At 54.8% G+C, this 15289-nt stretch overlaps 1 protein-coding gene across 5 annotated transcripts in view; it reads right to left on the minus strand.

Annotated features, from left to right (window-relative positions):
* The window catches only part of SCN4A (sodium voltage-gated channel alpha subunit 4), a 49872-nt gene that overhangs the window by 7998 nt on the left and 26585 nt on the right, over nt 1–15289 (minus strand). For all 5 annotated transcript variants that reach the window (XM_068418730.1, XM_068418731.1, XM_068418728.1 and 2 more), the window contains exons 13-21: nt 14835–15073; nt 12201–12374; nt 11390–11746; nt 7874–8302; nt 3996–4125; nt 3527–3681; nt 2124–2297; nt 1601–1723; nt 1067–1345 (exon numbers count right to left, since the gene is read on the minus strand). In XM_068418730.1, coding sequence (XP_068274831.1) covers nt 1067–1345; nt 1601–1723; nt 2124–2297; nt 3527–3681; nt 3996–4125; nt 7874–8302; nt 11390–11746; nt 12201–12374; nt 14835–15073 — 2060 coding nt within the window. The remainder of the gene's footprint in view (nt 1–1066; nt 1346–1600; nt 1724–2123; nt 2298–3526; nt 3682–3995; nt 4126–7873; nt 8303–11389; nt 11747–12200; nt 12375–14834; nt 15074–15289) is intronic.

Below are 15289 nucleotides of genomic sequence, written 5' to 3' on the forward strand. Positions count from 1 at the left end.
AGAGGGACCATGAGTTGAATCCACAAGAAAAATGCCCCAATGCAGAAACACTGCGATTTGCGCGCGCACACACACGTGAACGTGCATGGACCGTTCTGGGGCTGAGGTTACCAGTGACTTCCCAAAACACCACAGCAAACCAGTCTGGGAAAAGCAGCAATTGACTCGTTTTCTCCCGAAACCAAAGTGCATTTTCCCAACGGCAGAGCTGGGTGGGGGCTGGCTGCCTCCCTACTGCTCCCAAACTCTGCCACCTCCATAGCCCTGACTTCTATATCACTGCCTCTGCTATCTGCTGGATCCCCATCCTGGTGGGGTGGGGGGGCTACACTGCATCTTTTTCAGGCTTTCGCTGCTGATTTGTTAAACAAAACAGCCTGAACATCTTGTTTCCTGAATCTGATGGAACAACAAACCTGAAGAGGAAGCTCAATTTAAAGCTGGTTAATCAACTTGAGTTACGCTGTGATTCTGCAAACATCGGTTCCCCTGGATCTGATGGGTTAACCCCAGCCCACCCAAAACGGAGCCCACACCTATATTTTTTTATTAAAATCATGGTGAGCAGTTCCCCTTCTGCTTGGCGCGCTCAGCTGCGGTGGGTTCGGTGGAAGCCCGGCTGCATTCGCCCACTGCCCTGCAGCGGACACGCACACTCTTTTTCCAAGCGTCATCTTCCCCATGCAAAACTCTTGCAGTCTACAACTACAGCAGACTGAACTGTTCAAAGGGGTGGGGGGAAAAGAGAGTGCCTCCTCTCCTCACTCCTGCATCCGTGCTGTGCAGAGGACTTCTTGCAGCTCCAGGCTTGGTGCCACCTATGCTCATCCACAGCAAATCCCTGGTGACACTTATCTTCCCCTCCCATGTTCTACCCTGTCCCTTTTCTCCTTGGCTTTGCAAGGGGTTTTTTTTTGTGTTAAATACCAATTTTGGAGCTAAGAAGCAGCCAAGAGGCCCCATCTGGGCATCAGGGCAGCATCTTACTTCAGCCCTGATGCTGTTCATGCTGCCCTGCTATGGCAGTGCATGTCTTGGAGGGATGGCAGCTGCTTTTGTTACATACCACCTGCAGCAAGGAGAGGTATCCCAAGCCCACGTTGTCGAAGTTGACCTTGACGTTGACCCATCTGACCTCGTTAGTGTAGAGGAGGGCCATACAGTCACTCTTGTTGTTCACCACATCGATTTCAAAGACCTCCCCCGAGGTGGTGTTCATGCATCGGTAGAACTTCCCCGCAAAGAGGTTCACCCCCATAATGCTGAATATCAGCCAGAAGATGAGGCAGACCAGCAAGACGTTCATGATGGAGGGGATGGCACCCAGCAAGGCATTCACTACCACCTGCAAGGGGAGAAAAGACCTTGGAGGACCTGGCTAGAGAACCAGGCTAGCAACGATGTGGACCTTCATGTCCCTGTGCCCCAGCCTTACCCTCCTCAGAAGCACCAAGTGGGCTCAAAGGTACCTTAGCATGAATCCCACTGATCTGGAGGCCCCTAAAAACCAACTGGGAGGGTCCCCTGATGTAGGTGACTGCTGAACGGTGCTGCTTGCATGGCCGTGTCAGAGCCAGCAGCACACAGGGGAGGCACCTACCCTCATGCCTTCAAATCTGGAAAGGGCACGCAGTGGTCTCAGAGCCCTCAGTGTCCGCAGGGACTTGATGGCTCCGAGCTCGGAGTATCCCAGCCAGTTCGCTGTCAGGCTGATAAGGGAAACCTGGAAAGAACAGCCCAAGGTGTTAGCAGCATCTCAGATGGAAACAATGGAGAGGAACTGAGCCACGTCCCTGCAGCTCCCACCCGTCATAGAGCATTTGGGAGACCCCCTGTGTCCCTTCACATCTCTACTGGGGTCTGGTAGAACAGCATGGGCTTGTTCTTGGCTTGAGCATAAAACAGGAAGGGTTTGAAAGGGTTTCTGCAACCAGGGAAAGATGTGGCCATTCCTGTGGAGGGCCATTATTTTAAGAAATGGTCTAAGCCCTCATTCCACAGCCACCCCATTGTCCTTTAAAATACAACGTGGGTTCATTTCCAACAGCCTGCTACAATCCTCTAATACTCCCACATCCCTTGGCTAACTATGGCTCTAGAGGTGCTCATCAGACAACACTTACATCGACAATGAGGAAATCCAGCCAGCACCACGCGTTGGTGAAGTACACCTTGAAGCCGTAGGCCACCCACTTGAGCAACATCTCAATGACAAAGATGTAGGAGAAGACCTTGTCAGCGTACTCCAGGATGGTGCGTATCACCTTGCGTTGTTCAATGTAGATGTCCTCAAAAGCCTGGAAGAGGAGTGGAGCTACGTGACAGTCATTCTTCCATTAGACCAGCTGCACGGCTCAGTGCAGACACATCCACGCCTGCATTGTCCCTGCTCTCCTAGGGCAGCTTGAGAAGTTGAGAGCCTAACTACGGGTGGCATTTACTGATGCACCTGATCAACATGGGGTCTAACTCTTGTTTGTAAGTTCTTGTTGGCTATGTAGTGCTGTGTTTGTCCTGAAGCAAAGCTTCACTGAAGCAAGTGTCCAGCTGCACCAAAGTCCCATCAGACTGAGCGCGAGTCAAAAGCCAGGACACCAACCTGCACCTTTGGATGCCTTGGTAGCTTTGAAAATGCTCTTAGGAGTTTGGGTTACTGCTCTGTCTGCACGGCATGTAAAACTTAAGCAATCAGAGGTACCAGGCATGGTGACCAGGTGTTGCACAGCTGTTCTAGCACAGCTTTCGATTCTGGCACTAGCTACAACCTCAGACATCCCCAAACTGCCCTTCAGAGCGTGATGCAGACACATAAAGTATGTCTGAAAACCAGTTCAGTCCCCCTATCCTCCTTCCCTCTCTCTTTACCTCCAAACTTGCAGAGAAGTTGGTCTCCCCGTTAGCACTGTGTATTTACAGGTGCAGCTGAGCTATATCCAGCCCAAATACTCAGAGAGGACCAACAGGTTCATATGCAGCTTTCTAATGAGATTGATTTAAATGGACACCCAGATTCTGGGAGGGTGCACCAGTCAGTGGCTGGAAGTGCTGAACAGCAAAGTAATAACCATGAATTATTCATAAAGCACCTCCCGACAGCCAGATATGGAGGCAGTGAAATGAGGAACCATCCACGTAAAGCTAACTAGATGGTGCAGATACTTCATGGTTGACATTACGAGCAGGAAGGGAGGCTGTAGGCAGTTGCATCCCCTTGAGCCCGTGGACCACAGCCCATGATCAATGCTGGGGAGGGTCATACAGGGGTGACTGTACCAATGCAGTGCTCTTGGAGGGCAAGGGGAGGATGTTTAGAACCTCTCGCAAGGCTGTACGTTGGGCAGACCTGAGCTAAATGGGGTTTTAAATCAGACATCTGCCCACAGCTGTGTTATTTCGCACAGGAAACAACCAGGCGATGCCCAGAGCCTCTGGCACTGCTGCCTGGGCCCTGCCTGCATTCCTGGGCTCCCACCAAACTGGGGAGCTGCTGTAGAGCAAATGGGACAGGGTGAAAGGTGGGACCTACCAGCGCCCCGCTGCTGAGGAGGATCATGAAGACGATGAAGGTCTCGAACCAGTTGTGTTCCACGATGCGGAAGCACGTTTTCCGGATGTTCCACCAGACTTTCCCTCTGTCGCTGGTGATGTCCACATAGAGGCAGGGAAACCTCTTCACGCAGGCTGGGGATGGGACAAAGAGCTGTGGGTTACCTCCTGGCCAGGGCGTTTCCACAAACACGACACTATTTGTGCTTTTATTGTCTTTTCAAACCCTCCTAGGTGGAGGCTGGAGCAGAATCCTGCTGGGTTTGAGGGTGTGCACGCAAGAGGGGAGCCCCATGGGAACCATCTCCTTGGTAGTACAGAAGGATTTGGAGTTTGGGCTGAGCTAAGTGAGCCTGGTGGTTGTTATGCTGTAAGAATTGGTTGGCAATGGCCTCTCCATTCCCACCTCCCCCTCTCCCCGAGGTCCCCTGCCCTGCTCGGTCCCTCACCTTCAGTGAAGCACTCCTCGGGCTCTTTGCTGTCCTCAGCCTCTTCTGCCACCTCCTCCTCCACCGGCAGCGGGGGCTTGTAATCCACGGTGCTGCACAGGGACGATGCGTTGTCACTGGAGAGGGGAATCTGCAAAGGGAGAGAAGGATTCAGGCTGGGCTGCCCTGCAGAAGGGATGCTCCCATGCTGTGGCTGCCTGCAGCCGTCCTCTGCCTTCTCCTGCCCCCACCCAGGGAGCCACGTTGCTTGAAGGCTGCTCTGAGTCCCTTTCCTCTGAAAACACAGCCCAGAGTGAAGCTGTTGAATTGTCCAGGGCTGCAAACCTTGGAGGATCATTGGTACATGAGCTTGCACAAGCTTTGCTTTTCATCCAGGTTCAGAGGAGAAAAAGGTCCCCTGACACCAGCCTTCCCCCTAGTACAGCAAGTCCATCTCCCATCTGCTTGCACCATCATCTCAGGCTGATTTTCTCACCTCCTCCTCTGCATGCTCCCATCCAAGTAATGCTTTGCCAAACACCCTTTGGTACAATTAGACCTGCAGAAACCTGGGTGGCCACCATTCTCTCAAACCCTGCTGGTCTGGCTCATACCAAAGGGCTTTTAGGCTGAGGTTCACCCAAGTTCAAAACCTGCATCCCAAATATCTCTCGCTGGTTCCACCCTGCGCCACAGCTCAGCTTGGCTGGTTTCCCAGACACCACTCAGCAAGGCCCAGAGAGGCTGATAACGAGAGAAAACCTTGGCACAAGCCCCTGGGATCTTTTTTCCTCCCTTTTTTTTTGGCTTTCTGAGAAGACCTTCTGCAGCACTTGAGGAAAGAAGATCCCCAGACCTGCCTGTCCTACCTGGGAACAGACGATCTTGGATGGACATCTCCAATGCAGGATGGCATTGGCTTGCACAGGAAGTAGAAAATCCTCCCCCAAGTGCTTTCCGTAGTGAACAAAGTAGCTACTACGTCCTCCAACAAGCCAGGGAAGACCCCCTGGGGTAATTTGAGGCACCATCATTGCCTGCAGTTTCAGGGGTCACAGACACATCAGCAGGAGAAGACGTTGCTTTGGGGGACCCTTGCAGCCTGGCTCCTGCGTGCTGCGGTCACACAGGGCACTGCCTTGAGGAGCAGGACACAGCAGAAGTGGTGGCACGAGCTGTCAGCTGGTGGCTCTGCGGGAGCAGTGTGGCCACCCTGCACCGGGGCTGGCAGGAGGAGTAGGGGGATTAGGAGGCCTTGGCATGGAGCCAGGCAAGCTGTGACCCCAGGGAAGGACACACCGAAACCATCTGCCCCCAGGACAAGTGTTGCAAAGGCACGAGGTGGGGATGAACCAGCCCAACCGCACCGGAGATGGGGAGAAAGGTGCCCAGGGCAGGTCCTCTTGAGGTGGGGACAGGGATAACTGTGCTGGTCCCACTGCATGGTCCCCAAACCCCATCCCTGGATGCTCCTGAGCCCCCACACCTGTGACGAGCAGATTTGGAGGGCAATTTCCATCACACATGGTACAGCACCTCCAGCCTGGCTGGGTATTTCCACCCAAATCCAGAGCTTTCCCCATCCTTGCCAGCATGAAGCATTGGCATTCAGGAGCTGCACACCCAGACTCACCCTATGACCCCCCCTACTCCTGTGATGTACACAGCCCAGAGCATCTCAGGAGACATCGCCCTGCCTGGCAGGATGGGGGTCTGAGGCAAAAAGCCCCCAGGAAAAGCCCTGAGCCCCAGCACCGACTCTTTGCACAGCCATAGCACACCAACACTGATGTTCCTGTCACCTCCTTGCTGCTTCACGACGCAAAAGATAAATCTTTTATAAGAAGCAAAAGTGCTTGAGGAGAGCAGCCGTGCTGCTGCCGTCACCCTGCTGCTAGCATTTCACCCTGAAAAATGTCTTTGCCTCAGAAAGGAGCTGCTCTGGAAGGGGGAGAGCAGTTATCAGCTTTTTCTGAGCAGCCCATCCGGAGAAAACCCCCCAGTTTGCAATCAATCATCACCGGTGGCCCGTGTCCCCGGCACGAGGCAGTGCGCCGGGCTTTGGCTCCACCTGGAGCTAACCAACGGCATGTGAACACACTGGGCTAGCTGAAATCTTCTTCGAGGATCAACTCAGGGATCCCACCAATTAGCACCTGATTTCTAATTACTAGACAGTCATTTCGTGTGGTGACCACCAGCCTGTTGCCCACCCTGCCTGTTCGGGCAGGGGCCGGGTTGTTAACGCACCCCCCTTGATTTGTCCCTTGGTCAACGTTCAACTGAATTTAGGCACCAAAACCATCAGTGATGGTGGGGTGAACTGGTGTTTAGTGGCTGAGAGATGCTGTTTGCCCCCTGCATATGCCGAGCAGCCAGGGATGGCTCCCAAAACACAAGCTCCATGCAGGGCGTTGGAGCAGGTGCCACTAGATGTCAGCTGAACACAACCCCAAAATGCAGGAGGCACACCAGGATGTGTCCACAATGGCACACCAAGGTTTTCCCCCAGGCGCCAGGAAGCACATCGCGGTGGCAGGGAACTGAAGTCGGTGGGGACCCCACAGACCAGGCTGGATGTGTCCTGCCACAGCAGCCAGGTTGGCATTAGCATCACCTCTGCGCAGCACAACCGCATGCCCAGCGTGCTATGGCACGGCCTGGGTGTACTGGGGATTAGTGCTACTGGACTGGACTTGTAGTGGGAAAAATTTGGGGAAAAAATCACAGAATCATTATGGTTGAAAAGGCCCTTTAAGATCATCAAGTCCAACCGTTAACCCAGCACTGCCAAGCCCACCGCTAACCCATGGCCCTCAGCACCACATCTCCACGACTTTTAAATCCCCCCAGGGATGGAGACTCCACCACTGCCCTGGGCAGCCTGTGCCAGTGCTTGACAACCCATTTGAGGAAGACATTTCCCCTGATCTCCAATCTAAACCTCCCCTGGCACAACTTGAGGCCCCCCCGTGCAAGCACAGCCAGGCACTTGGCAGCGGTTGTGATTGCACCCAAGCTGCACCACTGCCCCCCACCCCAGCACGCTGCCCCGAGCAGGACTAGCTGGGACAGAGCTCCCCAGAGGTTCCTCAGCTCCTGGGCAGACACATCTGCCATCGATAGTCACGATAAACCCCCGGGTCAGAACTGTTCTGTTATTCATACCAAACCCCTTCCCAGATTGATGCAGTTGCTCCTCTCCACTGCAGCATCCCCAACTGCCCTGCGTTTCCCCAGAACCTCGGTGTGACCCCATTGCGAGCAGTAATTTCCCACCAGACTATCAACCTCCTTTCTGTGTCTACTTGGGTCTTCCTGAGTTTCTTGTCTTGCATCTCCCTGTCATCCTCCCAGGGCACCAAGGCGACCAGTGTCCCACCAGCCCTGACAGTCCTCTCCGTGCCTCGACAGAGCAATGCCGATATCAGCTGTCTCGTCAGCTTTGGATCCAAAAACGCATCACACTTCACGTTCGCTTGTGCTAAGCTCCTCCATCTGGTTTCATACCCTTCCCCATGATGCTTTCTGAGGCATTAGCAATGGATCCAATGTTAGTGCTGTCAGCAGATTTCCTGGCATCAAATTCCTCTGGAACATCTTTAACTCCAAACTGAGCGCTTTGACCCTCACACCACCCTGCTGGCGCAGTGGGTCCCCCTCGTGTTAGCAATAACCCTATAGCCTGACCCAAAACCAGGCCAAACCCCTGCTTGGACCCCTCCCCACCTCCAGCTTACACTGGGAAACACCAGGTTGAAAAAAACTCAAATTTGGCCCATTCCACACGTTGTAGAAAAGCTACAAGTAACCAAACCCAGCGTACTCCTTTGGGCAGCACAGCAAGAAGGGGTCAATCCCAGTTTTGGGGTTGAAACCCTTCCACCCACCTTTCTTACCTTGACATCTTCCGTGTCAGACTGGGTGCTCGTCTCATCGTAGAGGTCAGACTCCTCCGAGGCGATGGGGACTTGCACCGTCAGGTTGGGGTTGTTAATGAAATTCATGTGGTCCAGTTCATTCATGAAAAAATGCTCTTTTCCAGTGACTCCGTTCAGGTACTCTGACTTGGGCTCCTGGCCAGCATCCGCATGGTTTAGCACAGAGTTGTCCCTCTTACTGTGCTCTTGCTCTTCCTCTGGTGCCACCTTCTTCCCCTTCCACAGCCTACAGAGCAGCGTGAAGACAGAGGCCTTTACAAAGGCAATTCCCTTGGTGATCCTGCCAATAGCGATCTGCAAATTGTTCATCTCTCCGTCGTCGTCAGACGCCGTCAGGTTGTCAGCACTGAAGGAGCTCAGCAGCAAAGCTAAGAAGAGGTTCAGCACCTGGAAGGGGACAAAAGCAAATACCAGCTCTGACATCTGGCATCAACATTGTCATGAGGATGTCATGGGACCAGTCATGACCATAGAGAAGACCCTTATGTTGAGCATGTCATGGGGTTCCCTCCTCCCATCACCTAACTCTAGGGTTTGCAGAGATGGCAACCCCTTCTCCTGGAGGACATGGACATGGTCCTCCTCACTCCTCCCTGGGCTGCGATGCCCTCAGTGTCACTGCTTGGATCCTACTGATCCATTTGCAAGTGATGCCAGTCATCACTTCAGCTCCTCTCAAACCATCTCCTCTGTGGGTCCGTCAAAACGTCCCTCCCTTCGCTCTCTTGGACCTCTTGGCCTGGCTGGTCCCCACATGGGACTCCCCAAAGCCCATGGTGCTTCTCCCCACCACCCATAGGGATGCAACTCAGCTCCGTCCCTTCTCTTCCCAGGGAGAAACCTCCTGCTTATTGTCCTCCCAGCTGCAACTCTTCCTCTCCTCTATGCTGGCTCTGGTAGCTCAGATGCCCAGTGACCTCCTGAGGGTCTCCAATGCCCTGGAGCCACATAGGAGCCTAAGCCACAGCCATAACCTCATCCCTTTCTAGCAGAGACTGCTCTGCTCCACAGAGAGGGGCATTTCATCTCAGCACGAGTCACTTCATGGGATGCAAGCGCAATGCTCTATGTAGCTCCAAGCGTGGGCTCTCTCCTGCTTCCCCCAGATCTCTCCTACTCCACCACACCCAAAACACGACTGGACCCCACTGCAGCCTCGCCTGGCACGGGTGGACTCGCTGCATGCCAGAAACTCAGAGCAGCTCATGAGAAGAGGAGTGAGAAAGGCTCTGCCTGGGGTACGGGAGCATCGGCAGCACCCAGCCGTGCGCTCTCTGCGTGGGGCGGCCGATGGGCCAAGCCCACAGCTGTTGATGTTTGTGCCTTTTTGTGCCAGCAGCGTATCTGAGAGGGGAATTAGCTGCTATTCAAGGTCACTGCTGTTTTTGCATGGCTCATACCATATGACTTAAATCGCATCTTTAAATAAATCCCTTACTATCCCGCCAGTTTAATGCTTACGTTAAGCACCAATTACAGCTAATAGTTGCTGTTGGCTCTGGGGTTTTTTTTTGTACAGGAGTCTGTTACCTTGTCACCCGACTGACTTCCTCCCTTTTCCCTTAATAACCCCAAAGGAAATGCTCAAAGTGTCATTAACAGCAAAGGACGACCGACCGTTGCCTTAGTCCTCTGCAGGGGAAGGAAGGAGAAACACACACCTCCCTGCAGCCGGGATGCTCGGGAGGCTGCTCGGGACAGGCTCCAGGACTCGGAAATACCTGAGACGTGGCCAGGAGAGCCTGGCAAAGAGGATGAAGAGGGTAGAGATGGCTCTGTAGTGGTCGTGTGCTGTGTGTCTCTACTTAGCTTTAAAGCCTAGAGCACAGCAGGAGCTGCAAAGCTTGCCCGGAAAGCTGGGGTGCACCCTCGGGGAAGGCTACACCTCTGGGCGGGCTGCCTCGGACCCTACCAGCTGAAAATCATGTTGCCCCCATATCATCTCCAGGAAAGTCTCCTGGAGGGGTGGATGGGCTGTCCTACTCCAAACACTGGCTCCAGAGGAGGAAAGGTTTCCAGAGCCCCTTTTGGGGAGGGTCTCCAGGGAGCCCCAGCTGCGATTCCCAGTCTCTAAGCTCCTGCACTCTCTGCAGACTGTTCTGGAGATGTTCCTGCTGCTCAGGGGGGATTTTCAGCCCGATTCAGCACTGCAGCTCAGGCGAACGCGTTCCCCCTTGGAAGGCAGCATTACAACTGTTGCAGACCGCTGGGTGATGGGCAGCCCCGGGGGGACATTGGGCTGCTCCCCGCTGCGAGGCAATGCAGAGCCCAGCATCACCCAGCACAGACCCCAGGACACCCCAGGGGGAGGCCTGCAGCCAGCACAGCTCTCTCTGCTGCTACAAGGGCCAGTTCAAAGCCCCAAATACCTGGCACGAGCCAGGGAAGCCAAGCAGCACTCAAATCCCAAAGTTCTGCCCTCGAAGCGGGACACTCCAAGCTGCCCTACCCCTGACCCGAGCCATGGGGTGGTCTGGGTTTCTCCCCGAGGCTTCTTTGGAGGCTGGAGCAGCCACCCTGTCGTGGGGAAGGAGGCGTCAGCAGCTCCCTGGGCAGATAGTTTTTCAAAGCAAATTCCAAAGGGCTTACACAACCCCGGCAAGTAATAGGAGCGATTCGGCAAGCCGCACGCTCCCCTCCCCTGCCTTGCCCCTTAAGAAGGGAGAGCAGAGTCCACGCGGCCTGGAAAACAAGCTTCAAAGCTGCCAGCAAGAGGGTTACCAAGTTTAGAAAGGATTTCACGCTCGCCTGGAACTTGCAGACCTGCAGCGCCGGCAGTGAGCGGCTCGGGTGTGCGGGGAAGGCAACGGGCAGGCAGGGAGGGTAGTGGTGACCAGGGGTTCACCAGGACCTGGGGGAAGGAGCCGTGTGCTGCAGAGGGGTCGTGCATCCCTGGGATGCCACCTGGACCACGGTGAGGACTGGGGATGCTGAGGATCTGCAAAAACCTTCCAGGGGGTTCTGCTCCCAAAAGCACCTGGGAGCAAAGGGCCAGCCCTGGGGAGAGCTGGATATAACACTGCCTCCATCCCTCATCGCAGGAGACGGGGAGGTGGGGAACCCTGAAAAGCCTTATGGAGAAGAAAGGACAGCTTGAAGATGGGCCCTCTTTTGTCCCAGAGTTGCTCCCACATCTGCCCAAAGGCCATTGTTGAATTTTCCATGCCTCAGTTTCCCCTTCTGTTCCTGATCTGGTTTCAGCTGAAGGTCCCTTGAAAATTGCTTCTTACCCTGCTTTATGGAGAGCTGAGCACACAGGACGTGCCCACCAGGTCTACAGGAGGGAGGTCAAGCCCTTTGCCTGTACTCCTGTACAGCTCCAACAAGACCATGTCTACAGGCATAGCCCTGTAGATGAGCTGAGCTGGACAGCATTGGCCAGTGAGCGAGGGGCAGAGGTGTCCCCACCCCATGACACCCTCCCTCCTCACCGCCCATCTTTCATTGAGGCTCCACCCCAGCTCCAAGACTCACCACAAGGTTCCCAATGACCATGACCATCATGAAGACGATGAGGCACATGGTCTGGCCAGCCACTTCCATGCAGTCCCACATGGTCTCAATCCACTCCCCGCAGAGGATACGGAAGACGATGAGGAAGGAGTGGAAGAAGTCATGCATGTGCCAGCGGGGCAGCGTGCAGTCAATGGAGATCTTGCACACGCACTCTGTGTAGCTCTTCCCAAAGAGCTGCATCCCCACCACGGCAAAGATGAAGACGATGATGGCCAGCACCAGTGTGAGGTTCCCCAGGGCACCCACCGAGTTACCGATGATCTTGATGAGCATGTTGAGGGTGGGCCAGGATTTGGCGAGCTTGAAAACCCTCAGCTACAAGGAGCAAGGAGACAAGGCGTTGATTGGAGGTGGTGGAGTCACCATCTCTGGAGGGGTTTAAGAAAAGACTGGACATGGCACTTAGTGCCCTGGTCTAGTTGACAGGGTGGTGTCAGGGCAATGGTTGGACTCGAGGATCCCAGAGGGCTCTTCCAACCTGATTGATTCTGTGATTCTGTGATTTGCTCGGGGCTTTCATTGCCACAAGGTGTCAGCAAGGCTGCGAAGCTGGGATTAAACCTTCATGTGGCAGTTTTGGATGAAACACCCAACTGCTTTGCAAAGAGCGCAGACTCCGACCTCCTAAATATTTAGCTCGACTGTCAGTGTTATCTTTAACAGGGGACAAGCTGGTGACCGCCATAATGGAGGTTGAACAAGCCGTTCTCCACCCTGGTGGCAATTGCATCCAAAACCCCCCTGCACAACCCATCCCTGCAGCACGTACCAAGCGGAAGGAGCGGAGCACGGAGAGCCCTTGCACGTTGGCCAGACCCAGCTCCACCAGGCTCAGGGTGACAATGATGCTGTCAAAGATATTCCAGCCCTGCTGGAAATACTCGTAGGGGTCCAAAGCGACGAGCTTCAGGACCATCTCCGCCGTGAAGATCCCCGTAAAGACCTGTGGGAAACAGAACCCCTTTAGCTTGCTGGAAAGCCAGTGCTCTGCAGGGAGTGGGTAGCACCTCTCCTTTTTGGGGTATTCCCAAAGTGTTTCATCCCACTGGGTCCAGCTCTGGTTGAGAACGAGCTCTCCAGCTGCTGCCCAGTGTGTCTTGTGGAGCCATGCTGGGAGTACTGGGAGGTGAATGCTACTGGTGAGACTGGGCAAAGGTGTGTGTTGGCAGGTGGAAATTAAAAATAAATGTCTCATTAGCAAAGGGACCACCTTCAAATGGCTGCTGGATCACAGGGATTCCCAGCACCGGGAACTGGGCTGCTACTGGGATGCCCCTGCCCCTCCCCGAGCCCTGCGAAAGCTGATCTGGCTTTTACACATTGCTCTTTTCCTGGGACTACAACGGCGCTGGGCATTATCACATTACTCGGGAGCGGGAGCAGCAATGTGACAATTAGCATCCTCGATGCAATCTCACCACACGGCATGTGCAGAGGGGGCCCGGTGACAAATTCTGCCCTGGGTATGGATCGAGTCGGGATGCACAGGTCCTTGCCTCTGCTTTGCAGAAAGGCTCCTGCACTGGCAGATCCCAGGGGATGCTCCCCGACGTGCCCCTTCGCATGCCAGCCCACAAATGGCCCCTTTTCTGCTCCTGCCAGCTGATCCCTGCTCTCTTCTCTTACAGCCTCTTTCTGCCTGCTGCTGCTTTCCTCTCAGGCACAGGCAGATGATGTGGGGGAGACCATGGCTCAGTGGGACCTGCTTCTCCTGCTCCCATCCCCAGCACATCCCCCCGACCCCACCATCTCACCGACCCATTAGAAAGCGGCCCGGTGGAAAGAGACCTGGGGGTGCTGATCGACAGCCAGCTAAACATGAGCCAGCAGTGTGCCCAGGTGGCCAAGAAGGCCAATGGCATCCTGGCCTCTATTAGGACTAGTGGAGCCAGCCGGTGTGGGGAAGTGATCATCCCTCTGTACTCGGCACTGGTGAGGCCGCATCTTGAATCCTGTGTCCAGTTCTGGGCCCCGCACTTCAAGAAAGATGTTGAGGTGTTGGAGCGAGTCCAGAGGAGGGCAACCAAGCTGGTGAAGGGTCTGGAGGGTCTGACCTACGAGGAACGGCTGAGGGAGCTGGGGGTGTTTAGCCTGAAGAAGAGGAGGCTCAGAGGTGACCTTAGTGCAGTCCACAACTACCTGAAGGGAGGTTGTAGCGCAGTGGGAGTTGGCCTCTTCTCCCAGGCAACCAGTGACAGGACAAGAGGACACAGCCTCAAGCTTGGCCAGGGGAGGGTCAGGTTGGACATTAGGAAGCATTTCTTCTCAGCAAGGGTCATTAGCCATTGGAAGGGGTTGCCCAGGGAGGTGGTGGAGTCACCATGTCTGGAGGGGTTTAAGAAAAGCCTGGACATGGCACTTAGTGCCATGGTCTAGTTGACAGGGTGGTGTCAGGGCAATGGTTGGACTCGATGATCCCAGAGGGCTCTTCCAACCTGATTGATTCTGTGATCTCCCTGCATTGGGGTGTACAAGCAGTCGGAAACTGCTGCTGGCCCGAGGGAAAAGCTGGACCTGTCTTTGCAGAGTGACCGTGCTTTGAGTAACAGCCGATTAATCCCCTTGTATTTCCTGAATGAAACCAGAGACAAAGCAGCTATGTGCTGAGCGTCACCCTGCCTGCCCGGGGCTGGGACACCGGCATGTATCACTGCAGCGCCTGTGCACAGAGAGGCCCAGGCAGGTGCTGGAGCAGGGCAAGGTGGCAGAAGAGATGACAGTGAGCTCTCCCATCCCGTGGTTGTACTTCCCAGAGCTACTAGGGGCCTCCCTGGACTTGTCCCACCAGCAGACTGCATCTAGCTGAAAGCCATTTACCCTGAGCTCCCAGCAGGAGCAGCCACAGCTGGTTGCTAAATACACCCATGAAATCAGGACAGCCCAGAGCAGCAGTGATTTCAGTGGGAAAAATAATTTTTTTTAAATGTTGCTAGCACTGTTGCCTCCTGCTCCATGGGGACCTGTTTGGTCCCAGCATCTGAATTGGCCCCTGCTCCACCACACGGCCACCAAGCACTATGAGGGCACTGTGGTGTCAGCCAGGGCTGGCAGCAGCTTGTACCTGACCCTGGGTTGCAATGTAGAAGATGGCTCAGGACAGCTCTGCAAGGCCATGCCACACTGGCATCACTGAGCACCACGCAAGACAGAAGCTGCAGTGAAAGATGAATGCCACCACCGTGTTGCTTCCCTTGATCTGAGCCATCCTGGAGTCCAACCCCCCCACAGGGATGCTGTGAGCAGACCCCTGCAGCACTTTCTCAGCAGCTGGGACATGTTTCCAGGCATGCGTGCATGCTGTTCAGGTGACACAATGGCAGCAGAGGGGATCTGCCCACCAGGGTGGATGCTGTGGTTGCTGTGGCTCTAGACAAGGAAGGATGGGATGCCCGTAGCTGCCTACCAGGTTGCCCACAGTCAGCACATTCTCGAACTCCTCTGTCATGGGGTAATGCTCCATGGCCATGAAGAGTGTGTTGAGCACGATGCAGATGGTGATGCCCAGGTCCACGAAGGGGTCCATCACCACCAGCTTGACAAACTTCTTCAGCTTCACCCACGGAGGACAGCAGTTCCAGACTAGGAACGTGTGGGCAAATTTGTACCACCAGGGTGGACACTTCTGGTGAGCTTCCTCCAGCTCTGAGGGCAGGAAATAAAAATGACATCAGTGTAGGCTTATCCTGCCCTCCCCGGGCTGGGGCAAGTGCTAAGCCACTCAAAGAGACCTCTCCTGAGGTCCTGAACCAGCCCTAGACCATCTACGAGTTTAGTATGGGGGCTAAACAGAGGAGCCTTCCCATGCCCAGGCACAGTGATGTTGCAGACCTTACCCTCCAAACCAGAGAGGGATGGAAA

Source organism: Nyctibius grandis, chromosome 26, assembly GCF_013368605.1.
Source record: "Nyctibius grandis isolate bNycGra1 chromosome 26, bNycGra1.pri, whole genome shotgun sequence".
NCBI classification, from domain to species: domain Eukaryota; kingdom Metazoa; phylum Chordata; class Aves; order Nyctibiiformes; family Nyctibiidae; genus Nyctibius; species Nyctibius grandis.